This window comes from Neltuma alba, unplaced genomic scaffold, assembly GCF_004799145.2.
Source record: "Neltuma alba isolate B1F8T4 unplaced genomic scaffold, ASM479914v2 tig00007177_pilon, whole genome shotgun sequence".
NCBI lineage: Eukaryota > Viridiplantae > Streptophyta > Magnoliopsida > Fabales > Fabaceae > Neltuma > Neltuma alba.
The window spans coordinates 1-25708 of record NW_021634700.1 but is presented as its reverse complement, the minus strand read 5'-3'; the positions used below and the strand labels follow the sequence as shown (position 1 = coordinate 25708).

At 33.2% G+C, this 25708-nt stretch overlaps 2 protein-coding genes across 3 annotated transcripts; both read right to left on the bottom strand.

The window, feature by feature from the left end:
- Window positions 1-3194: 3194 nt before the first annotated feature.
- LOC114751966 (protein SPIRAL1-like 3) lies at window positions 3195-19205 on the bottom strand. Of its 2 annotated transcripts, XM_028940672.1 has the most exons (4): window positions 19194-19205; window positions 10926-10931; window positions 4928-5187; window positions 3195-3485 (listed from the first exon to the last, which is right to left on the bottom strand). In XM_028940672.1, the coding sequence occupies exons 3-4, from the start codon at window positions 5168-5170 to the stop codon at window positions 3402-3404; spliced, it is 327 nt and encodes a 108-aa protein (XP_028796505.1). In that variant the 5' UTR covers window positions 5171-5187; window positions 10926-10931; window positions 19194-19205; the 3' UTR covers window positions 3195-3401. The 2 variants fall into 2 exon arrangements, with proteins under 2 accessions (XP_028796505.1, XP_028796504.1); XM_028940671.1 differs by lacking the exons at window positions 10926-10931; window positions 19194-19205 and adding an exon at window positions 6234-6324 and having other exon boundaries at window positions 4928-5202.
- Window positions 19206-20905: 1700 nt separating this feature from the next.
- Window positions 20906-25700, bottom strand: LOC114751965 (putative methylesterase 11, chloroplastic). The gene is given in 6 exon segments (XM_028940670.1): window positions 20906-21721; window positions 22409-22540; window positions 23209-23270; window positions 23273-23351; window positions 23982-24218; window positions 25412-25700. Coding segments are annotated over 6 exon segments (1026 nt in total). The 5' UTR covers window positions 25655-25700; the 3' UTR covers window positions 20906-21448.
- Window positions 25701-25708: the final 8 nt, after the last annotated feature.

Below are 25708 nucleotides of genomic sequence, written 5' to 3'. Positions count from 1 at the left end.
CCAAGTTATGTAATACGCCCACACACACACTCTACCATACCTTAATTGGTAATATATAATTTAAACTAGACAAATACCTTTTTTATTAATATTGTTAATTATTCAGTCCAAAAAAAATATTGTTAATTAATTTTGTCCCTTCGAAATTTCAAACTCTTACCAAATTAATCTTTATTTTAAAGATATGATAAATTCTTAGTGGTTATATTCATCATTGAAGTCAACAATGTAAAATCATATATAAATTACAAATACTTTACCTTACCAGAAAGCTAAGAGACAAATACAGTGCTCACGTTAATGATGATTATTTTATCTCTTAGCTTAGAAGGTATATTATATATTTAAAATACTGATTACTTTGATGAGATTTTGAAATTTTGCAGGGACAGAATTAATTAACAATATTAGGCATTACAAAGATATTTGTCTCTTAAATTTTTGGTAAGGTTAGATCTTTCACGGAACATTTCGAATGGGTTTTAAAAATTTGACTAAAGTAGAAATTTTAAATAAAGAGGAGATGTTTATGTAATTATAGCAAAATGAAAGTAAAGTCACTTGTATTTCATTATTAAGGTGTTCAACTTGTTCCGTCCTGACAGTCTCATCTTAGTCCCGATCAATTGGAGACAGGACAAAAAAAATTTGGGACAGGACAGGATAGTAATTGGGACGACACGGGATGCAGGATGAGCTTGTGCCGCTCGGAGGAATTTTTTTAAAAAGATATTTATTAATAATTATTATTCGATTATTCAATTAACTTAATAATAATAATGAAAATAATAAATTTTTATTGTGATTTTTAACTCTTAAATTGTAGTGTTATCTCAACAAAATATCTTTCTTTAATAAAATAATTCGTAAAGCCAATATACAATATTCTTTTTATGGTTTTTTTATAGTATTGTTTTTACACTTTTTTTATGTTATATAATTGAGCTTTTTACACAATATTTTTGAACGATGTGTTTATCTTCAAAAGCCCAATAAAAAACAAATTAACATAAAAAAATTCATACAAAAAATTAGAATATTTGTCTTTTGATAAAAGAAAAACAGGATGAGGGACTGGGATGAGACACGAGACAGAAATCCCATCCCATCCCTGTTCACTAGGACGAGACTAGAACGGACTTGTCCCAGTCCCATCCTGTGAGTAGTCCTATTTCATTCTACCAAAAAAGAAAGTGTTTTTCCACTAGCCAAAAATATATTTTTACTCCTTTAATTTTATACAAGATTTCAGTTTTTTATTTTTAAAAGTATACTTTTTGTCCTTTAATTTTAAAATTATTAATAAAATATGATAACATTGAGATAATAAATATTAATAAAAACATTCTCAAATACTAAAATATTTAAGTTTAATTTTCAAAACACTCTTGATTGTTGCAAAAAATATCATTTAAGCCTCATGATTTTAGAGTTAAAGGACAAAAATTATACTTCACTTATGGGTTCAAAATGAAACATCATATAAAATCAAAAGACCAAATGTATACTTTTACTCTTTTAGCAATCCATTATGTCTAAATTAATTTTGAAAATGAAAAATACAATAAAAATAACGTTATAAAAAATGATAATAACTTCAAAATATCTTCATTATATTGAATTAATTTTGATGCCTTCCAACTTGGGCTTCAGCCCAAAAATAAATAAAAATAAAAATATGTACAGCAATAATTTTAAATGGAATCACATATTGAGAAGTTATAACTTTCCCTTTAGGAGGCTTTTAGATCCATTATGATATGATTTAGAGCATATCCAAAATGATTATTGGCAAAGGTTTGGTTTGATTGGAATATGAAATGGAATATGTAATTAAAGAAAAAAGAAAGACAAACAAAAAAGGGGAGTATAATTAAAGATTTTGATTTGGACAGGTGCATATATATCAAGAGGAAAGAAAATTAAGATTGCATTGAGGTGATTCTTTATCGATGTATATATAAAGGGAGGAAGAGAATGACCGAAGACAGAAAAATTGAGATGGATTGAAAATTGAGAGACAGACGTTGAGGAAAGCTGAGGAACAGATAGAGAGTGATGTTGGAGGCAGAATAGGAAGAGATATAGAAAAATAATTGACAAGGGAAGGAAGAATAAGAAGAGATAGACAAGGAAAGAGAGGCCAAAAAGAAAGCAAGGAAAGTGAGATGCAGAGAAGTGAAACTGAAGATAAATACCCATGTCTTAAATGTAGAAGTTTGTAAAAGAACTTGAGTTGATACTAACTATAAAACCTCAGTCCATTTATAACTTGTGATCTTAAATTATTTTTATATTAGCTGTAGTTATTAAGGGGATTTTTGTAAAATAATTAAAAAGACATTTTAAGAAACCAACACACATTTTTTATAAATAATAATTAACTTAATTATCTTTTTAGTTTTTGTAAATTAGTTATCTAATTAAGCAAATACTAATTAAGCATTGGTTATGGTTCTACATCATGCCACCTTTTCATCTCTATAACTCCTTTTAGGAGTTTAGAGGGTTTGAGAAAAAGTGATTTTATTGCTATGTATATTTTTGATACTGTGTCAAATTAGAAGTGAAAATACGCTAACCAGACTAAACTTTGCTTTTAATAAACTAAACCTATCTGGTAACAAGCCAACCTAAACTGACCCGTGACTATCATAAATTTTGTTTCTAGCCTAAGCTTGGTTTGTAACCTAGCCTAAGCCTATTAAAAAGCCTGTAATTTTAAAATTTTCAAAATACATAATAAAAAATACATAGACTAGTGAAAAAAATATACATACTAAATAATAATTATTTTTTAATATTATTTGTAATTAAAATTTAAATGTTCATAAGTATTATTTTAAATCTCAATTACAATTAATATTATTGAAAACAAGTTATAATTATATGTTAAAATTTAGAATAAGACCACATATAAATACATAATTAAAATTAAAATTAAAATTAAAACAAATAAACAAGCCAAACTAGGCCTAACAAACTTCTCAAAGAACTTAAGCCTAGCCTCTTAGGCTATATAGGCCTTCAAAAAGACCTAAGCCTATTTCTATTTTTAAACAAACCAGGCCACAAACTCATGACAGGTCGCTTGACCTATTCCCATCTCTGTGCCGAATGAGCATTCATACAAAGTTACAAATTCAATTTTTAAATAAAAAACAAATTTAATTTATAAATATACCATATTACTGTTATAATAATAAACAGAATGAGATTAATTCAACATGAAACAGGGGAAGAAATTAATACCATATTGAATCAGCATATTTTAGTCAATCAACCGAAATAATATTGTCAGGGAAATTGATTCAACAGCACAAGAAACAAATAATCCCACTGATAAACATAAAGACAAACTAAGATGTATTTTACGCATCGCCATCACTCATACAGATTAATCATTTCCCTCCAGGACCACCAAAGAGGTAATCCAGGGAAGATCCACCACCTGGGGCAGCGTGAACCTTGGTTGATGGTCGATCCTGCACCCAAGCAGATGCTACAATATTGAGAATAATATTGATTTGGCTTCGTTACCATAAATTTGTTTAGGTACAAGCAGATAATAATAACACTCTGTCCCTACTTTCACAAAGCAATATAAACATATACAAACTATTACGTAATGGTTACAAGAACATAATAGACATTGCATGAAAGGAATCTCTCTGTTACAGTCATAGCAGCAATAGGCCGTTAACAGGAAAAAAGAAATTTTACTCAACCCTGACTGAGAGCAGGAAGAGAGATGTATCATGTCAACTACCTCTTTTGGATGATAGAGCAGAAAGAGAGACATATTCTATAACTTGCCATGAGAGATTCTTTTCCTCAAAGCTCTGCCACCAATATTACCTCTGATTTCTCTCTCCCTCTCTCTGTTCTTTTCCACCCTTATTCGCACAGAAATACTCATTTCATACTAACATGTGGCTATTTCTTGTTGAATTGGTTCTTTGAATTCTTTCAACTTCCAAGTTTTCCAGTAGTTTCTTATCGATAAGGCTACAGTTCCAAAAAAGAATACGAAGAAGACATCATTGGAATCATGGTAAATCCTTTGAGAATCTGATACAAATGAAATGTAACTATTTGGAGTTTCTGCCTAGATTGTTTTATCAATTACTGCTTAAAGTTATTTTGGTTATTGTACAGATACGCACCGTTCACAGCATGCATTGCAATTTAGTTTTCACTTTATCCAGAAATCTGGTAAGATGGGTAACTCATGTACAATTCAAATAGAATCTTTTCCATTAGCATTTCATGTCACAATTTGATAACAGCGAACTATGTTTATAACCTCTCCTGTTTTCCAGTGAAGAGGTTTGTGGGCCCAAATTCAATTGAGCAGTTTTTAACCGGTAACTAATGTTTCCTTCTTTTTTTTTGGGGGGGGGGGGGCTACAGACCAGTAACTAATGTTTCTAGGATTTCCCATTTTGCAGTATTACTATTATTCTAAACGTATTATACTTTCATCAAGTTTTTTATATCCATGTCAAGTTCGCCAATCACACGTGTCTGTGTATCCTGTTTTTGAAATATTATCATTTATCATAAACCCATATAAATAAAACAAGACACATGACCAGGTGCAATTGAAGAACTTGAAATAATGAGCATAAGGCATTTAACGTAAGTATTTTCTTCCTAAATTGTGTTTTCTTATTAGCTCAGCTTGTAGAAACCAGCATAACACCTTCTTCATTACTTTTTAATGAACATAATCAATAAAAGAGTTGTAGGAAAAGAGATTCCCATCCTCATATCCAACAATAAACATTGACAAATTGAACAACCTCAGAATTTCCTAGGCCAAGGCCAAGGGCAACAATGTATGGCATACTACCGACCTATGAGAGATAGAAAATCATTCATCATGCCTCAAACAAACTAAATAGGACGGTTGAGAGTACTCTACCGTGATGAAATTGCCACAGTTTTGCCCTTCAGCACGATGGTAGTTGTTTGTAAGATTCCCAGGCGCTCCAGCTGGAACTTGCTTTTCAGTTGGTGGTGATGCAACAGCTGCATTTGGTGAAGGCCCCTCATTTGCAGGCTGAGCTTGAAGCGGTGCAGCTGGAGCTTTGCTAGGATTCTCCCCACTTCCAAAGAGATATCCCAAAGAACTCTCACCACCACCACTACTGACCCCACGACCCATTTGTTAGTTTTTTTGACCTTAAGTGGCTAAACCTGCATTGAACAACCTCTCTTTAGAAAATTTGACCTCCAGCATTTAAAATAATCAACAAGAGCATAAGCTTGACCTATGAATAAATTCAAAATGAGAAAGCATGTGGTTGCCAATACCCCAGGCAGAATCATTAATCATCAGTCCATCAAAACAGAAAAGTAATGAGTATCAACAACAAGTGTGAATTCAAACTACTTGGAGTATTTTAGGAGTTGGTTATGTATATTCTTTAACGCTTGAACACCATTTATTTAGGGAATTGCAGGCAGATATTTAACCAGTAGCCCAAACTGAGAGTGGACAAATAAATTTCTTAGCAATGACAAGATGAAATAACTCTTAAATTTTAAAAGCATGTTGAATAACATGCTGAGCATGCTTAATAGCGCGGAGAAAGAATAACCATATCATAGAAACAAATTGTGGAGAATGAGGTGAAAATGGCTTGCAATCCACTATTTGTTTTCTTTCCTATATTAACATGTTATCACTTCTTTCAATGAAAAATGTCCTGCAGAACAAAGCAATTGAACCCCAGATTATTCTATTCGTTTACAAAATTAAGGTCGGTCAGAACAAACTTAAGATCCAGTTTGAAATCCCCATAAAGCTACACCCTAGGTGCATTCAATTCATTGTAGCTAGGAAAAACTTGGACATGACTTTTCTAATCCACACCCACAAACTAATATAATATAATGGGCCATCAGTTGAAAGCAGCTTCCAAGGCATCTACCAAGCGTCCCAATGAACAAATCTAGAAGTTTAAGGAGCAGAGAAGAACATGCAAAATAGTTACCGCACCGGCAGATCAATGCCGAAATAATTCTCGGAAAGCAAAAGAAAATCATGCCCCCGAACAACCATTAGTCAAGAAAACCAGGAAAACTCAAAAAGGTTATGAGAACAATTTTGACGGACATCGTGCGGTGACCAAGCGGAAAGGATTACAATACACAGATTGAAATGCATTGCTTATTACACAAATTAAAAGGGCTATCATGAAATCAGAGATATGGGATTTCCATACCTTCGTTTCCCAAAACCCAATCGCAGAGAGCAGAGAGAGGCGAGGCACAGGTACAGTCACAAATATGAAATAAAATAAACTAGGTTTAGAAAGTAAATAAGCAAAAGATATTTAGAATTTGAAAAGATGAGGAGAGCGAAGCCGTCAAATCAAACCCAAAAGGGCAATGATTTATCGATTTTCCTTTTTTTAAAATGTTTTCCTTCGTTTATTCGGTTTCGTTCGGTGGGGCTTTGGCTTTCTCAGCGACATTTTGAATTTTTGATATTGATTGACGCGGTCAAGGGAGTGAGCTGGATACTTGGCTTTGGTTCCAAATAGCGGTGCACCGTTCTCCGGGCTGGCAAATCATGGGCGCGGTTTCTCTCCACTGAGCTTCCCGTCCACTGCGCCTCCACTTCGGCTCTACGACAATCGTTTGGAGCAAACAGTAAAACGCAGTTCAAATAGATTGTCGGCTATAAACTTAAATTCCAAAATTACAGAGAACCAAGGGGCGGAGCACATGCTTTTACGGGGTGATATGGATACATATGTAGGGCCCACAAAATATCACCAGTAAAAATATATTTTCATCCACAATAAAATTTATTTATAAATAAAGAAATAAAATTATCCTTTTTAAAGCACCATATAAATATAAAGCAAAGTGAGAAAATTTTTTTTGTCCTATTTATATATTATATCATTAAATTTTTAATATAAATATATTATTTTATTTTATATAAACTACTTCCCTAATCCTATTTTTTTGTCTGTTCGCTAATCCTATTTTATTTCTCAAAGAAAGATAATTTTATTGTGATTATTTATAAATATATTTTGTTTTGGATGAAAATACATTTATACTCTTGGTTTTCCTTATTGTGATTATTTATAAATATATTTTGTTTTGGATGAAAATAAGTTTATACTCTTGGTTTTCTTTAATTTTGGAATTCAGGTTCAAAAAAATAGGATTAAGGAAGTAGTTTATATAAAATAAAATAATATATTCATATTAAAAATTTAATGATATAATATATAAATAGGACAAAAAAAATTTTCTCACTTTGCTTTATATTTATATGGTGCTTTAAAAAGGATAATTTTATTTCTTTATTTATAAATAAATTTTATTGTGGATGAAAATATATTTTTACTGGTGATATTTTGTGGGCCCTACATATGTATCCATATCACCCCGTAAAAGCATGTGCTCCGCCCCTTGGTTCTCTGTAATTTTGGAATTTAAGTTTATAGCCGACAATCTATTTGAACTGCGTTTTACTGTTTGCTCCAAACGATTGTCGTAGAGCCGAAGTGGAGGCGCAGTGGACGGGAAGCTCAGTGGAGAGAAACCGCGCCCGGCAAATCATAGAGCTCATTACAAATCATTATCTACAAACATAAAGTGCTCTTCAAAATTCAAATGGAGTTGAATATACGTAAATTCTAATTTTAATCAACCAAATTCTTATGGAAAAAAACAATTTTTCAATAATTTATTGATTTCTATTCGTTTTCCTGAATTTTCAGATTGATTATTGTTTTTTAATTTCACAGCTTAGTGTGAGATACAAATATGCCCACCGAGGAAAGAAATGAAGTTTTACTTCCTCGCCTTTTAATATGGACAAACCAAAATTGAGTTTAGTTTACCATAATTTTTAATTTAATTCATATAATTTTGATTTATTACTCATTTCATATAAAGTTTAATGATATTTTAAAAGCAATGTAATATTACAGAAAGTAAAACTCATATCTGATCCTTCTTAGTTAATCAAATTATGCTTAAGGGGTGTTTGGCAACAGCAATAAGTGTTTTTAAAAAGTACTTTTCCATAAAACGAGATAATCTCCTCCACATATTTACTTCGTACATCGTAAAAACACTTTTAAAACTATGATTTGGTTTTTACCCAAACACTCTCTTAGATAACATGCCACTTGGCATGAACCTTCTTATTTTTCATGTAACCCAAGTAGTTTTTGCATCAGTCCACGTGAAGATCAAGAAAGAGGAGTAACCCATGGTAAAATTATCAATTTTAAACCTAAAATTACGATTTTTAATTCGTAGTTAAATAAAAAAAATCAATAAATAATACGAATAATAAAGAGAAACTCAGACATGATCTTGAGGTTGGGGAGAAATCGCGATGTTGCCTGTATAGCAAAGAGAATTTAGATACAGAACGACGCCTAGTAGTGATTTATTATCCGAACGGGTTTCATGTATTAAAGTTAATAATTGATACTAATAATTTATTATATTTTGCACACACAAAAATTAGAGAATTTCGGCTAAAATAAGAGTTTCACGATAAAATTCATCAAAAGCATTTTGCAATTCTTCATAAGATAACTTGGGCCGAGGTTTATAATCGCATACCTCATTTAATTAAGAGGATCCCATATTTCTTTTTGGTGTTTTAAAAGTGGAGACTCTAATTAAAGTACTCATATGGCTATATGATCAATTTAGCTTCATCATTCAATAAGGCTTTGTTTCTTTTCTATCTATCCACTCATCTCTGTCTTTGAGAATCTTTCATAATTGACCTCATAAATTGAAATGAAAATGATCACTTTATAAGATATACACCCCCTCCCTTTTAAATCATATAGTAGTACATTAGAAACTACCAATATTAATATATGTATTTGATAGAGATATTTTTAAAAAAAATAAATATAAAAAATACAAAATATCTTACATTTAAAATTTAAATAAACTACAACTGCTTCGCAACTAGCAAGTCTAAATTACTTATAAATGACACATTCTCATATATTAAGGATTAAAATTTTTTCTTATAAATGACTAATATGAGTGCTATTAAAATTTGATTTTTACTCTTCCACTCAGATCCGGCCGCAAGGTGCGTTGTTCCCTAATTGTCGGTTCACACCGACAGTCTTCAATAAAGTCACACCTACCGAAATTGGTCTCATCAATGCCGAAGAGTTTAGTTCATCCAATTATGCTTCTCAGGTCAAAAAAGTAATTCCAACTATGCTTCACATAATCGCATTGAAGAGTTGTTTGGGTTAAATCAAAATCATAATTTGAGATACAAAACCGTGGTTTCAGGATACTTCCATTTAAACATGTTTTTTTCTCCTGAATTGCAACTAAATCTAATTGAAATACTAGGGTTGTGTAAAAATCCAGTGATCTAGTATGGTCCGGTTCAACCCAAGAAAACCCGATCCAGTCCGGTTCAAAATAAATTGGCTTGAAACAAAACTGGACCGGACTGGACCAGACTGGTCTTATTGGGTTGGATTGGACTAGGAACTAGCCTCTCAGACCAGTTGGTTCAGTCCAATCTAACCCGATTTTTTTAATTATTATTTATATATTATAAATTTGATTTAATTTTTTTATATAAGTTTTTTGTTTATTCGAATAATCAAGATTTATCTATTAACTTCCTAAGTAATGAGCATGCGTATATATTTTCTACAATATAAGATTTATATTAATGAAAATTAATTAATAAAACATGACATTACTGGGAAATTGAAAGGGAATGATCAAGTTTGATGAACTTTGGATTAAAATATGTGCAAAATTTTATATAGTAAGTTATAATCTTATCTCCTATTGAAGAAATTTTTTTTAAAAAGAATTAAATTTAGGTCCTGGACTACCTCTAGAGGACCAAATCCAATCCAACCCGACCTCAGGTTGGTATTGGGTTAGACCAGACCTTGGACTATCTTTTTCAGCCTGAGGTCTTTAATGGACCAGACTTTGGGTTGATAACAAACCCAATCCAGTCTGGTCCACGCACACACTTATGAAATACCAAAATCTAAAATCAAGCGTACATTTTGAGCAAATTCTAATTAGGCCGAGAAGTCTAATTAAGAATTTTTGAATGGTGTTAAAAGTCCGGAATGCCCCTTAGTAGTTAAAATGTGAGTGCATTTTTTATATATTTTTCTCCCTCACAAATTTTTTCCTAAAATATGAAAATAGTATATCTTCAATGGCAGTTACAGCACAGTCCAGCACCTTAACCAATTTAACAGTGTAATTACTCCAGCATGCTTTTATATTTTAATTTTTAATGGGTTTAATTTCTGCTCAATTTTAATATTATCCATCCTTCATATACTTGATATATATATATATATATATATTAAATGCCAACACCATATATTTAATACTTCTCCTGTTCTTAATATAATACCTAATTGTTAAGTTAGTTTGGATTCTAAATATAAGACCCGTTTATCACATTTATCAATTTTTTCTAAATTACCATTATAAATACTTCCTCAACCATATTCAAGTAAGTAAGGGAGGGAGGATATTAAAAAAGATGATTATGGTGTTTTAGGAAAAACATATATTTTTTTATAATTAACTAACTCACGTAACTTCTTTAATCTAATCAAATTAGTTAAATAGGTCTCATATTAAGGACCAAATAAGTATATGCACACATATACACTTAAAAAGTGGCAAGTTTTTTTTTTTTGGTCTATTAAGAGTCAAAACAAAGTTACATCCCAAAGAAAACGGAAGCAGCATATGCAGTAATCAAACTAGAATACAAATTTAAATGGAAACGGAGGATTGTAATTTATAATTATGTTGTTCTGAAACAATCGATGATCATGAATAAACAGGGATATAAAGATCTGGACCTTAGAAGGCCATTGCCAGGGACCAAAGAGAGAAATACGGTCCACCCCTTACTATTTTCATATTTCAGGAAAAGAATTTGTGAGGGAGAAAAATATAAAGATAACAACTCATTTTAATTAAAGAGGGGCATTCTAGACTTTTGATAATATTCAGCAATTCCTAACCAAGCCTCCTAGCCTCATTAGGAATTTGTTCAAAATGAAAGTTTAATTGTAAATTTTGATATTAAGACTGGATTTAATTAAAATTTTCTCAGTTTTTTTTTTGGCAGAATCACTTTTTAATTTAAAACCATGATTTTTCAAAAGTAAATTTTGTGTACTTTTGGGTTGGAAAACAATGGCTTTCTTTTAATTAGAATTATCCTTTTTCTAAAAATATATTTAATCTTATATGTTATAAATATATGTATACACATATTAATTATATTTTGGTGCTTTTTTTTCAAGGTGTGTCCAGCATATTAAATTACTTGTTGGTGCATCTAGCACCCAAAATTACAACATGTAAAATTGCATTAAAAATTATTTTAGAATACACATGAAAATTATTTCAAGGTACTAAATATACTACAAAATACTTTAAAATGCCGAAGCACCAGGAAAAAAAAAACTAACTTAACTCTATTAATTATTAACTTATTATATTTATATATATTACTTATTATGTTGGAAAAATATATTATTTATTTGTTTATTAATTTAAACAAAAATATTAATTTAAATTTGTTCTTGATGTATCATGTTAACTTATATCTTTTTTTAGTAATCTATATTTGGAAGAGTGATTCTAATAACAACTATCCAAATATTTTTATTTTATCGGAATTTTTTTAATAAAATCTATTCTTAAAATAGCCTTTTTTATTACTTTTTTTTTGCAAAAACTATTCTCTAAAAGCTAATCTAAACATCCAAATCAAAATACTCCTTCCTATATAAATTCATTAGTTTATAAGCCTGTTATTTTTATGAAACTTTAATTTATTCTTTTCATTTCCCCCCACTAAATAACTGTACATTAATTATCACATGTTCTCTCTTACTCAATGCTCTCTTCATTTTTTTAAATATGTAAGAAATGTACTTTTTTTAAAAAAATATACTCTTATTTATAAGTGAGAAGGTAAGAGAAAATGTATAAGAAAAAATACGAAAAAATTCTGGAAAAATAATAGTTAAAATTCAAAACCCTCAAAAGATCTCCTAAATTTGAAAAATTCTAAGTTAGTCATAATAATTAAATTGAAATTTTAAAATATTATAGTTTAAGCTCTGATAATCTGTAACTATTTTTTTGGGATTATGTAACATAATTTAAAAAATATATGATTAGCTTGAATTTATCCGAGTGACATGCCAGGGGAATCATTGTTTAAAAACTATATTGTCATTTTTTTTTCATTTTAAATCCATTTTAAGAAGAATCTCCTGGTGCGTGGGAGACAAGAGTTCTCTTCATAACACGTGAGAATGATATATTCATGGTAAGTAAGGACTGGGACTTTACCAAATGTATGATCTAAATCCGGTTACATGATATTACCTCTACTTCTATTTATAAGACCTCGTTTATAGATTATAAATAATGTTTTATAATTAGAACCGGAGGTAATATACCATTTGAAGCTATGAATCTTACGAATGCCATTCCCATAGGTAATTGGATTGGAGAGACAGTTATGGTTGAAGATCCAAATTCATTGGGTGTGGACTACAGCATAGTAAGCAGGCACAGGAAGGCATAGAAGGCATGATCAGGAGAATAAGCGAGGTGGAGGGGGAAAAAGGAAGAAGATAGAGAGTAATGACATATTAAGCAAGGAGAAAGCTGTGTAGGCCAACACTTTTTTTTTAGGCCAAAAAATTCTTTTTTCTAAACACTCGTATCTTTCTGTTAAAAATAATTCTATTTGGAATATTATCATATATTAGACATGAATACATCTTTCAATGATGATTCAAACATTGATTCGTTATGTTGTTGGCGTCTTCTATTAAAGCGAGCTCTTATTAGTGTGTAGACCAATATTCTTGAATGTATTTGGCAACCGGGAACAATAAGAGCCCCCAGTGGCCATGGAGTTGGGCCAAGTGGTTGCAAGCGTTTTGAAGGGACAATTTGTGAGTCTATTGAAATTGAATAGAGTAGCTGAAGATTTGCGAGTTTGAAATTATATATGAGGCCGGAGAGGCCTTGGAGTCAAATATTAAAGGTAGGATGCTGGTCCAAAAAAAAATATTAAAGGTTCCAAAAGGTGAAAAATGAAGTTAATAGTCAGAAAAATGCTATTACAATCTTTAGTCAATGTCGGAAAAATTGCAAGCAGGTATATATTCATTGTTGTCCAAGAAGCTTCAAATTTGCATTAGAGTCTCAATATTTCATCAATTCTTATCATAAAGCTAGTGACCGACTTCAGTAGAGTGTTCTGACCTGCTAAGCGTAGGCTCAAATAAAGCTTTCAATCTGTTTAATCCCTTCCTCACGGGCCTTGTAAATTATACTACCTTGCCTACTTGAAAAGATTAAGAAAGTTATTAAATTAACATATGTCACATGATATCCTAAAATACTTATATGTATTATTAGATTATATACCAGTTTTTAAGTAAGACAAATTAGTTTGGAGGAAAATGATAAATATAAATAGTTTAAAGTACTATTTCTAGTCCTTGATATAAAAGCTAGTTGACTAATTTGAGTAGGTTAGAAAAATTGTTAAATTAGTTATCTATAATAAATGGGTATTATCTTTCCTAGAATATGCTTGCTAATCATGTGTATTAGCTAGAGCTATCATTTGATGGAGCTTCTAACATGTATAACTATTACAAAGACTACTTTGAAAAAAAAATAGATAAATATAAGAGACTAAATGAATTAAAGTCTTATATTTAGGATCAAATTAAATGTCAAATTAACTCTTATATTAAGGACCGGGGATAGTAATTTAGTAATTTTTTTAATTTCTCCAAATTAATTAACTGGGTTTTATATTAAGAATTAGAAATAGTATACTTTTAAATTTGCCCTATTTTCACCAGGGATGAGATATTTTCATCAAGATACTTCTCCGGTCTTTAATATATGACCTAATTATTAAGTTGATTTTGGTTTTAAATATAAGACCTATTTCTCATTTTTATCGATTTTTCCTAAATTACCCTTATGGATACTCCCTCAACTATAATCAAGTAGAAGAGGGAGGGAAAATATTAAGAAAGATGATTATGGTATTTTAGGAAAAACATGTCATACTTCTTATAATTAACTAACTTACCTAATTTTCTTAATTTAATCAAATTAGTTAAATAGATCTTATATTAAAGATCGGAGGAGTACCTCCCAAGATCATCCATTTTTGTCGAAATTGGCTACGATAGCAAATTTCTCTCCTCACATGTTGTGAAACATTAGAAGTAAACTTGAGTTTTGACACTGCTCACTCTGTCTTAACGTTTTCCCAAAACTGTGCAAACATCGTAAAATAGTCTCAATTTGGTTAGTGACAACACCAACTCTCTTGAATGAGGCTTTGATGGCTGACTCCGTTGGTAGGAGAATGAAAGGATTGGAAGGCGCACGTATCGTTGATCGGAAAAAGAGGAAAAATTACGAAGAAGCCATCTTATGGAAAGCCCCTAAAGCGGATGACTTGAATAATTCACATTATTTGTCGTATAATATTTGATCAAAAAAATTAATTGTCGTGTAATTAGCTTTACTGTTTCAAAGGCTGAGCCAAGTACCCGTTTTTTTTTTTTTGCTTTGATCATAAGGACAAGGGGAATATTTTAATACTCAGATTTCAAACTTTGACCCCAATTTTTTTTTTAAAGAAAAAACTTCAATATTATGTTTGAATTTGTCTAGCTTATAGTATTAAAACTCAATTTGTATCGGTCTGTCAGATCAGTAAACTGATAAACTAATTTCCGAGTCGGTATGATCAAGAGTTTTGTCAATCTGATTGGGTTTTATTTTCTTCCCTTCCATGAACTACAACTAAAGTTCCTTTTGAGTTATAAAAAAAATAGCAGGCAGTCATATTTGTATTTTAATAATGTGTTTTGTTGGATTATATGTAATCTATACGTGAATGTTCTATTTAATATCTTTTTTACTTAAAATAACTCTTTTTTCAAATTATTTATGAATATACTTGTGTATTTTTGTTAAATTATATTATTTTAATGATAATTAAATTGATTCGATTCAACCACGGTAACCGACCGTACCCTTAAACCACAATTTTGATCAATTTAGGCTGCGTTTGGATGCACCTCCAAACCATGGTTTGGAGGCCCAAACCATGGTTTGGAGGCCCAAACCATGGTTTGGATAAAATGCCATCCAAACACCCTGTCCAGAAGCCCAAACCGTGGTCCAGCTGAAACCATGGTTTCAACCGATGAAACCATGGTTCTACGAAAATAAAAAAAAAGTCACTTCTGGGAACCATTCGGGAAGGGGGCAACGGTCATACCAATAATACCCACACACACAGTCATCCTTCTCTCGCTGGCCGACTCCGATTTCTCTGATAATTGGGAACCATTCGCGAATCTCACACCCAGCTCGACTCTTCGGCCGGCTCATCCATCGGGTCGCCTGTTCGCCGGCTCGCGTCTTCGCCTTCTCGTCACCATCAGCTCGCTTCTTCGCCGTCGGTGCTCTGAGTTTCTTCACCGGTGAGATCATCTTGGGCTGGTGAAAACAGGGGCTGGTTGTGTGTTTCTCGGCGCGCCAAAACCAGATCAAGCGTTGGGTTGTCCGATCCGTCCATCCTCCATTTCGAAAGCTTCGTTCTTCAGCTCGCCCGGTCAGGTCGCTGGTTAGCTCGAATCTGGTTAGCTCAGGTTAGCTCTCTCCGGCTTTTGTTCAGTCATGCATTTTTCCCATTCGCAACCGGCATGTTGTTCAAATTTTGTTCGCCGTGTGTTCTGGTTCGGTCCCTCTGAATTTTGTTCATTGTTTGGTTCTGGTCGGTCCCTCTGATTTTGCACCGCCGTGTGGTTCTGGTTTGGTCCCTCTGAAATTTGTTCACCGTCTGGTTGTGGTTCGGTCCCTCCTCTGATTTTTGCACCGCCGTGAACTTGTGGTTCGGTCCCTCTGATTTGTTCACCGTGTGGTTGTGGTTCGGTCCCTCCTCTGATTTTTGCACCGCCGTGTGGAACCAGAGGTTCGGTCCGTCTTGTTCGCCGTGTAGCTCTCCTGTGTTGAAATTTAGAACCGTGGCTAGTATATTTGCACCGTGGTATGTTGATTTTTGGAATGATTTTAGTGTTCAATTTGTTCAACCAGGTTTTTCCAAAACTGACCGGCATGTTATTCGAAGGCATGAGATAATTATTGCTTGCTTTGGTTTCATAGTAGTTTGATTTTATGAAACGAAGGGGGAACAGATCAGATGCTGGTAATTGATATTTGATAAACATTTTCCTGGCAAATTTCCCTGTGGATCGAAGCTGGACTCATCAATGTCTGGTTGTAGAGGCAGGGATGTATGTGGTGATATTTTTTTATAGACGAGAAAGGCTGTCAATTGAATTCTACTGGATATATATGCAAGTTATTTTTCCTCTTGTTGCCTGGCGTGGGAGCTTTTTTTTTCTGTCCAGATTTTCCTCCCGGAGAAGAAGCCTGTGAAGTCAAACAATGTATTGGGAATTTTTTTTCCCCTTAGATAGTACTTTAATTAAATTAATTATCATGTAAATGTGTTGATCTGATTTGGAACGAGATAGGAAATGTGTTGTCCTGTACTGTTGTATTAAGGATTTTGATAGACTTATGGCTAACTTTTGAGAGTGAGGAAAAATGGAATCATAACTCAAATCCATGTATATATTGAAGGAAGTGATTTGTATTTTGGTCAGAAGTTTATGCTGCTAGTTTTTTTTGTACTTTCGGTTGACAAATCTGATAAGAATATAATTTTAAACAAATATTATGAAAAGCTGCTACAATATGTTAATTTTTTAAAAACAATTATGTGCTTTATAATATTAGTACGTTCATCATGAACATTTGTATTAATTATGTACATGAACGAATTTTTTTAAATACATTGGTAATACATAGTTATTTCAAAGGTTAAGTACAATATGATTTATGGTACATGATGGTTCAAAAATGGTTTTTCTTATTATTTTCTCATCCAATCGTCTTTCAACAAAAGTTAAGAAAAATAAAAAGTATATATAATAATTTAGTTAGTTTTGATGTTTTAAAAGTTAGTATTTTGAAGCAAAAACAGATAATGAAATTTGAAATAGGAGGGAGGTGTATATTTTCCAGCCATGTCAAATTAGAAATTTCTTATGTTTGTTAATTTTTATCGCGCTTGGTTTGGTAGGATGAAGGAATTGAGATTTGAAGATGTGGTCAACTTTTTCACTTATTACAGTAGATAATATGATTTTTGTTACTTCATATGATTTTGGGTTGATTAACTTGTGATGACTGAAGAGGTGTAATTGTGCTATAGCATAATGGGTAAGGATACGGTGAAAGCTTCCTGGGATGTAAGAACCACAAAAGTGTTTATTGACCTGTGCATTGAACTTGTGCAACAAGGAGAAAGAAGAGGTACAAGCTTAACAAAGAAAGCTTGGGATATTCTTCGTGATAAGTTTACTGCCAAAACTGGGAGAGTGTACGAAAAACAGCAATTTAAGAACAAATATGATTCCCTGCGAAAAGAGTGGCAGACATGGGATAGGCTGCTTCGCGAGACAGGATTGGGATGGGATACTGAAAGGAATACTGTCAGTGCAACTGATGATTGGTGGGAGAGGAAAATAAGGGTAATTATTGAACCTTTTGATCTTACATTTTCTCTGCCTGTTAATGTTTTGTGCATATTTACTGTTTTTTTGAATATTTTATGATATTATTGATGTATAATGTGCAGGAAGTTCCAAACTACGAAAAATTTAGAGATAGAGGACTTCAATTTAGGGATCAATTAACTCAACTGTTTGGGAGTGTGGCTGCAACTGGACCACAAGCATGGGCACCTTCTTCCATGACACTTCCAAGTGAAGGAACACCGAATGAAGATTTGGAAGAAGGGTCCGGAGATAGTGATGAAATTTTAGGTGCACCAACTGGTATAAGTGGGGAATTTAACACAGTGAACTTCAATGATAATAGTGGAGGTAGTGGAGGCAACACTGAATTGAGGCAGGATACCAGTGGTGGGGGTACAAGCAGAGGTAGGAGTCGACCTAGTAGCTCACTGGGGGTCAGAAGGAAGAGTGAAGTCAAGAAGAAACGCACATCTCCCTCTATGAAAATAGCGGATGCAATTAGCAAGATTGCTGAAACAAATATTTCTGAGGCCGAGCGTGGAAATGAGGTCATTTCACGAGCAGAAGCTAGAAGGTTGGAAGAAGAAGCGCGTGCTTATGAGGTTTCAATTAGGGGAGTCCTGTCTCACCTGAAAACAGTTCCTGAAGTTGTCAGTGATCCTGATTTCTTTAGACGGTGCACACAACTCCTTATGGAACGGCAGGATGCACGAGAAATGTATGCAGCTCTGAAGGATCAGAAGGAACAGCTTCTACCCATTTTAGAGCATTTTACTAGGGATTTATGACTTGTTTATTATATTAGACAGTTCCATATGTGTATGTTTTATGTGACCAGTGGATTGTTATATGAATCAGACAACTCTGTAACTTTTATAAATGTTTCGTAATTTCTACGTAGGAATTCTAAACTTTATGTGTATGTGCACAGGATAAAACGAATATGGATGATGAAATTAAACATGTGGAAGAGCATGCTAAGGGACGGAAAAAAAGAGTTAACAAAGTTGCAGCATTGGTTGGTGCATACGCTACTTTGAACTTGTGTAAGGAGCCTCGGCATACAAGTGCTTATACAGGCTGCATATGGGTAAGGGATGTTTTAGATGGCAACTCCAGTCGTTGTTATAACATGTTTAGGATGGAACGGGATGTGTTCTTAAGTCTGGTGGAACAATTGCAACAACATGGTCTAAAAGAAACTAAAAATATAGGGATACATGAATCAGTTGCAATGTTTTTACATACCGTTGGGCATGCACTTAGTAGCAGAATGCAGCAAGAAAGATTTCAACATTCAGGGGAGACAATTAGCAGACATTTTCATAATGTCCTAATGGCATGCTGTAGACTTGCCATGTCTAATATCAAACCAAAAGATCCAACATTCCGGCATGTTCATACAAAAATTCGGTTTGGTAAATACTGGCCTTTTTTTAAACATGCTATTGGAGCAATTGATGGCACACATGTTTCCTGCGTTGTCAGTGCAACAGATCAAACTAAATTTATCTCTAGGAAAGGAACAGTGTCACAAAATGTCATGGCGGTTTGTGATTGGGACATGTGTTTTACTTTTGTCTTGGCCGGATGGGAAGGTAGCGCACATGATGCTCGGATATTTGATCATGCCCTCACAACTCCTTCAATGAACTTTCCCCATCCACCTGAAGGTATTTTTTTATTTCCTATATTTTTTTTTTATATTTAGCTTAACAATAGAAACATAATTTACAATAATTTCATTTTTTATATAGGAAAATATTATTTGGTGGATGCTGGATACCCAACACCGAATGGATATCTCGGCCCATACAGACGGGAGCGTTACCATTTGCCTGATTTTCGAAGGACATCTGGGTTTGAAAATGACAATGAAATCTTTAATTATTTCCATTCAAGTTTAAGGAGTACAATTGAAAGAACTTTCGGAGTTTGGAAAAAAAAGTTCGCAATCTTACAAAACATGCCATCTTATGATTTTGAAACACAAGTTAAAATCGTTTGTGCAACGATGGCTATACATAATTTTATTAGAACGACATCTATTACTGATCCTGGATTCGTTCAGTTGGAAGAAGAAGGTACTTATGCAGAAGATGATGATGATGGGGTTAGATTTTCACGTATACATTCATCAATTCAATCTTCATCTTACATGGCTCAGGTTCGTGACAGCATAAGAGACGAACTTGTTAATTCAATACGAGGATAGTAGTCATGTCTTATTTATTTCCTTTTATCATAGATTGTAATATGTAGTTAAAAACAAAACCTATTACAAATGCTTTGTATCGATGCATCATCTTAATGATTATGACACTTCTTTATTTATATTTCTCTTATTAATATTATGCCTTATATTCTCAAGCTAATTATTACTTACTTGAATAATTAATAAATTATTTTAAGACGTGTTTATTCTATTTTGCAACAAAATAATTCATCTTCTCTAAAAATATTTTTCACTCTTATATTTTATGAATATATATGTGTGGTGACAATTAATTAATTAATTGTATTAAACATCAGAGGTTATTATACATGTAGTATGTTATTACAAAAAGTAGTTATGAAAAAATGTTATGGGATTTCACGTTTACAATCTTTAAACAAAATTAATATTTTTCTGTTCTAAAAAAAATCATTTTTCTATAAACATATTTAATATTATGTTTTATAAATATATGTACACATATTAATTATGTATTAATTATATTATCTTATATATTATTAATTATGTTAGTAAAATTATTTCATTAACAATTTTATTTCTTCAAATCAAAATAAATCATAAAATCTATCCCTTATATAATTATCATATTAACTTATACCCTTTTTGGTCATTTCCACATGTCAAAAGCACTTCTGGTAATAACTATCCAAACACTCTCACTTCTCAGAATCACTTTTTCTCAGAATCTATTCTCCACAGAATCTATTCTCCAGAATCACTTTTCCAAACCACGGTTTGAAGTCATCCAAACACACCCTTAGTGCCCAATTTGGTACCTTGCTCAGCCTTAAGGCATCATTACTTGTTTTGTCATTGTCATGCTACTCGTTATGGGACCTTTTTAGTGATTAATTGCTTGTGTATAACGGTACTGTAACTATCCCAAAAGTTTAACTAATTTTGGGAATGGTGAAAAATACTTGGAAGAGAAGAATATTCCAAAATATGACAAAAAATCACCCACAAATGAGGAGATCAAAAAGGAAAGAACCCAAAAATTACATATTCCGATATCGGCAGTATTATTTGGAACATCAAAAGAATGTAGAAACATTTGACGTTCCTATTCCCAGCAATCTCTCCGTCCTCATATACAAGGGCCTCTGCATAACTAATCATAACACTTTACTATGGGATTTGCTTATTAGTGGGCGAGTTACAAGCTTTTGATTATTCAACTATAGATATAACTTGTAACTTACACCACAAACACAAACCGTAAGACTTTTAACCAGTAATACTTGGGGCAAAAAGGGTTATTTGTCACAAATATTACCAGCTAAAACCGGCTTTGCTAGCAATTTTTCCCGACTTAAAAATCAATAAAGGAAAAAAGGGGAAAAAATGTGCAACTTGCACGCATACACTAGTTATATAACCCACAATTCACTTTCTGATGATGCGGCTTCATCAAGGAACGATAACTGCTGCATTTCTCATTCATCAATATCAGAAGAGCTTTTGCTGGCTGATGTGATGGCCTCCAGAGGCAACATAAGGGTAAAATGTTCTCTCACCTGATCTGTGATATCTCTACCAGTAAGTTGTGCAAGGCTTGAGGCTTTGAGAAGAAGGGGGCATGATCAGAACCTTTCAAGCGCAAGACCTTTTCAGGGGAATTTGCATTTATCATGCTCTTCTGAAGTGTAATCGGTATGGCATTGTCGTCGGGTGTCTCTATGTAGAACCGCCTTACAGATCCATATTTTGGGTCAGAAAGTGAAAGCTTCTCCAAAACAGGCGCGAATGGTATTGGCCTCATTGAGACAGATGCTAATGCAACATCCTGTATAAAGAGGGGGAAAAAAGGCGCACACATAACATTACAAGTTACATTATAAGTCCATCACAAGATATTCTCTGCATTGTCATGGCAACATTATAAGAAATTAAGAACCCAACAAGCTAGACTGGAAAGTATGGACCGGCTTCTCCTCTGAAAATGGTGAAAAACCGGTGAAAACACCATGTATAGTTTCTCCACAATTTTTCTTTGATTTTTCCAATTTTGCATTTCAGGTTTGAGGTGTGGCTTGATTTATAGAAATGGTTTGGAACAATTATTCCTACTTCCCCTAGCAGCAGAAATTCATATGCAACACTGTTACTAAACTAACACGCAAAACATGAAGGTAAGTGCTCAGAGGCATAGTTCAAAATATGCTTGCTCGCTAGCCCAAGATCTATGACCTTCTAACGGGGACTTCGACGGTATGGCATGTCTAAGCCCCACTTAGGTTCCCATCACCTATCAAACAATCAATTTTAGGTTTATAGATGTGTAGCTAATCCAGTTGCTTATAATTCAGCTAATTGCACTTTTCCACTTGCTGTCTGACATATTTTCATTTCATGTGCTGCGATTTTCAATGTTATATAAGGCTGAGGTCCCGATGATTCATTTTCATTTATATCAAAATCATTACAACAAAGAAAAACAGAAGATATTTTATTTCAATAGTATCTGACTTACCTTGGCTGGACTTCGATGGAATAACAAATCTTTCAATAATGACTTGTCTAGATCTATAGAAGTAGGAGGGTGATCACTCCCATTTGCATACAGAAAAATCTGAGCCTGTCGCATGAGATCATTTGATCCTGCCTGCAATAGAACGCTACAATCAAACATACTCAGAAGATAATTAAAGAACTCTGTTTATGGATAATGCTTACTGCTATGTCTAAGAGAAGGAAAAAATTATCCGCCATGAAACTCTGTCTTTACTCCGCAGTGCTGTGAATTTACTTTACATTCTTTCCTAAGAGATGCGTACGGAGACAATAAAGGGGTTTCTGGAAATTTCATGTTCATATGTTCACATAATTCGGCTTAGAATTATAAAGGCAGAAGGTTCATAAATTCGAAAAATGGAGCAGGAGTGGCTCAGGCAAAAAGGTTTCATCTTCAAACAGGCGCATTTTGATTTTAAGAATTGCAGAATCTATTATCAAAATCACTTTATAGAATCTGTCATATAACAAATCAAATTTAATTCATTGATGTTGGAAGCCAGTTAAAAAGCTTTAAACAAATGAATTAACAAACTGTATTGCTTTGGGACGGATTCAATCAGAATCATAAAAAGGCGACCACAAGAACCAATCCCCTTTACTCCCAACCCCACCTTCCAATTCTGATTTCTTTTTTCTCTTTCATGGTCCGTATGTTTTTTTTTTCCTTTTTTAATCAGAGATGCTAAGATATGAGGTCATATCACGGATAAGACTATATCATTCTTGATCATAACATAAACAGAAGAAACTGAAAACCTGTTGAGAGATGGCATCAAAAGTACTTTGTCCACTAGTCGGAATTGCTGCAGCAAGAAAACTGCTTTGGAGATCTTAAGAGGAAACAACTCCATTGCATATGATATGCATGACCCACCAATATCATGCCCAACCAAGATCACCTGCGTCAAAACCAAAAGAAAGTAAGGAACTAACAGAGGAGGTCTGTCTCAAAACTGGATTCTAACACCAGATATAACATCACTAAATACTGTGCCCAATAAGCCAATAACAACATAATGTCAACCCAAGAGTGTAAGAAAGACATTTACTTTCTTGGCTGGATTTCTAGCAGCAATTTAAATGAAATAAATGTGAATCTGGAGCCAGTTCTTAAACATAAGCACAATCGTTAAGTTCATGCTGCAAGCCCATAGTAACATAGAGAAAACACCTCAAACTGATGCAACAAGAAATTAACAATAATTTGGCAGAATAATCAGGTTTGAGGTAGCCAAAACCGCAGTTAACACAACATGAAATCCTTTTCAGAACCATAAACTTAAACTCTTATAATTACAAAGAGTAGTTATGAAGACATGAACACAGGGTTGGGGATCATGTTAGAAACTTGGGACGGGGGAAATATGAGCAAATCCCTTAACCACGACAAGTGCTTGGCAACAACCATTGATGGCCACATTTGATAAATTCCATAGGTGCTAACAGACTTGATAATGGCCCATGAAAAGATATGCTAAACATAGAACAAATTATCAGCAATAAAAATAGGAAAGTAATAAGATAAACACCTTCTCTCCTTCAGCAAGATTTTCGAGAAAATCAGTAAGTGGTTTCACGTATTGTGATAGACATGTAATCTTGTTTGTATCATATGAATGAACTCCAGAACCAGTTAAGTCAATGGCAGTCACTTTAAAACCACCTTCTTCTAGAAGTGCTATAGTTTTGTACCAGCACCAAGCACCGAAGCCACCTCCATGGACAAGGACAAAATGATTGGTCTCAAGATCATCAAGCTTGATTTCCTGCTAGTTAAAAGACACTGTATAAGCTCAAAGAACCTAAAAAACGAAAATAGTAAAGAACAGGGTAATCTAAAGAGTTATTATATTTGAACCAAAAAGTAATTAATGTTTGGCCATTTGCCTGTCAACTTCTACAAGAAGATGACCAGTTAAGGTAATCTCAAAGAATTTATGTTATAATCAAATGGAAATCTTTAAATTAACTTTATACCATGGAAACATTGATCAAATGGTAGTAATAATTAGAAATAAATAATTAACAAAGGACTGCACACGAACAAATTATCATTTAGTAGGTTTGCCTACATGAAGACAAGGGTAGGTGTTTACACTTGCAGACACATTCACACGGTGAAAGGCAAGTCAATCCTAATAAAAACTAAAGAAGTAACTTTCAGCAGGACCCTCTTACTTCCAGAGATAACCAAAGTTACCCCCAAAAAAATCGATGAGATTTAGGTAACACATTTACATCCACGCCAGAATCAGGAAAGCTCTTGGAAAATTTTAATTTGTTTTATTGAATTAAATAAAAAAACGGAAAAAAGTCCCACAGTATTGAATTCATCTCTTTTTCAATGTCATTTTAGGAACCTGTAATTTTTCGTGTAGAGTAAGAAGAAAGAGGCAAAACAAGATTACCTTCAAAGCCACACCTAACTTTTAGTAAAAAATTACTTCAGAAGGTGAGCCTTGTAATATACAATCAATACGCATACACAAACTTAAACTGCCCTTCCATATTGCATTACCTTCAGTTCTTCAAGATTCGCTTATAAACTTTAAGACAACAGTAATTCAAGTATCTACAGCATCACGCTACTAAGCAAAATATGCGAAAACGAGCCTTTTACAGCAGCGCACTGATTAATTCTAATTAGTAACATATGCAAATCTAAAAAGTACAACCCCGATACACTCTCCTCTTATATAAGTTCAATCGGGGAAGAAAATCGATCATAAGAAAGCAATCATCACACAATTCCTTCTTATACTCTGTCAAGAACCAACCATCTCATCTCATTTTCCAAAATCATCAACTAATTGTCTTTCAAAATTTGAAAAATGATCCAATTTTCTCGTAAACAATAAAAAGCCGAATACGAATGCCAAAATAAAACCCATCCTTCACTCCATAACCCAATTCCTCAATTAATTCACCAATTTGAAATCCAAAACAGATGAAAACAAACCTGATGAGCAAGTTGATGAGGCTGTAGCAAAGGGTCAGTAAGGGACCGAGCCCTCGAACTCGAACTCCGTGGCAACGTAACCTTCTTGGAGCCAGCATTTGGATATCGTAGAGAGGCGGAGCGATCAAAGGAGGGCAGAGTACCATTCTGCTGATGCTGCTTGAAGAGGATAGCAGCAGCCAAAGCTTGCTCATGAATCAGAGCATCATCAAGCTCAAGCTTCTCCTTACGCGACGAACGCATTCCGGCCCATCGTTTGCTGAAATTCGAATGCGACGGCGCGTGAGATAGACGCCT

Bases quoted from the DNA above. Each gene is read 5' to 3' on its own strand.
- LOC114751966 (XM_028940672.1), bottom strand. From the start codon at position 5,170: ATGGGTCGTGGGGTCAGTAGTGGTGGTGGTGAGAGTTCTTTGGGATAT. The intron at 3,486-4,927 runs GTAGAGTACTCT...GCTTGGGTGCAG, and splicing joins ACTGTGGCAATTTCATCACG to GATCGACCATCAACCAAGGT.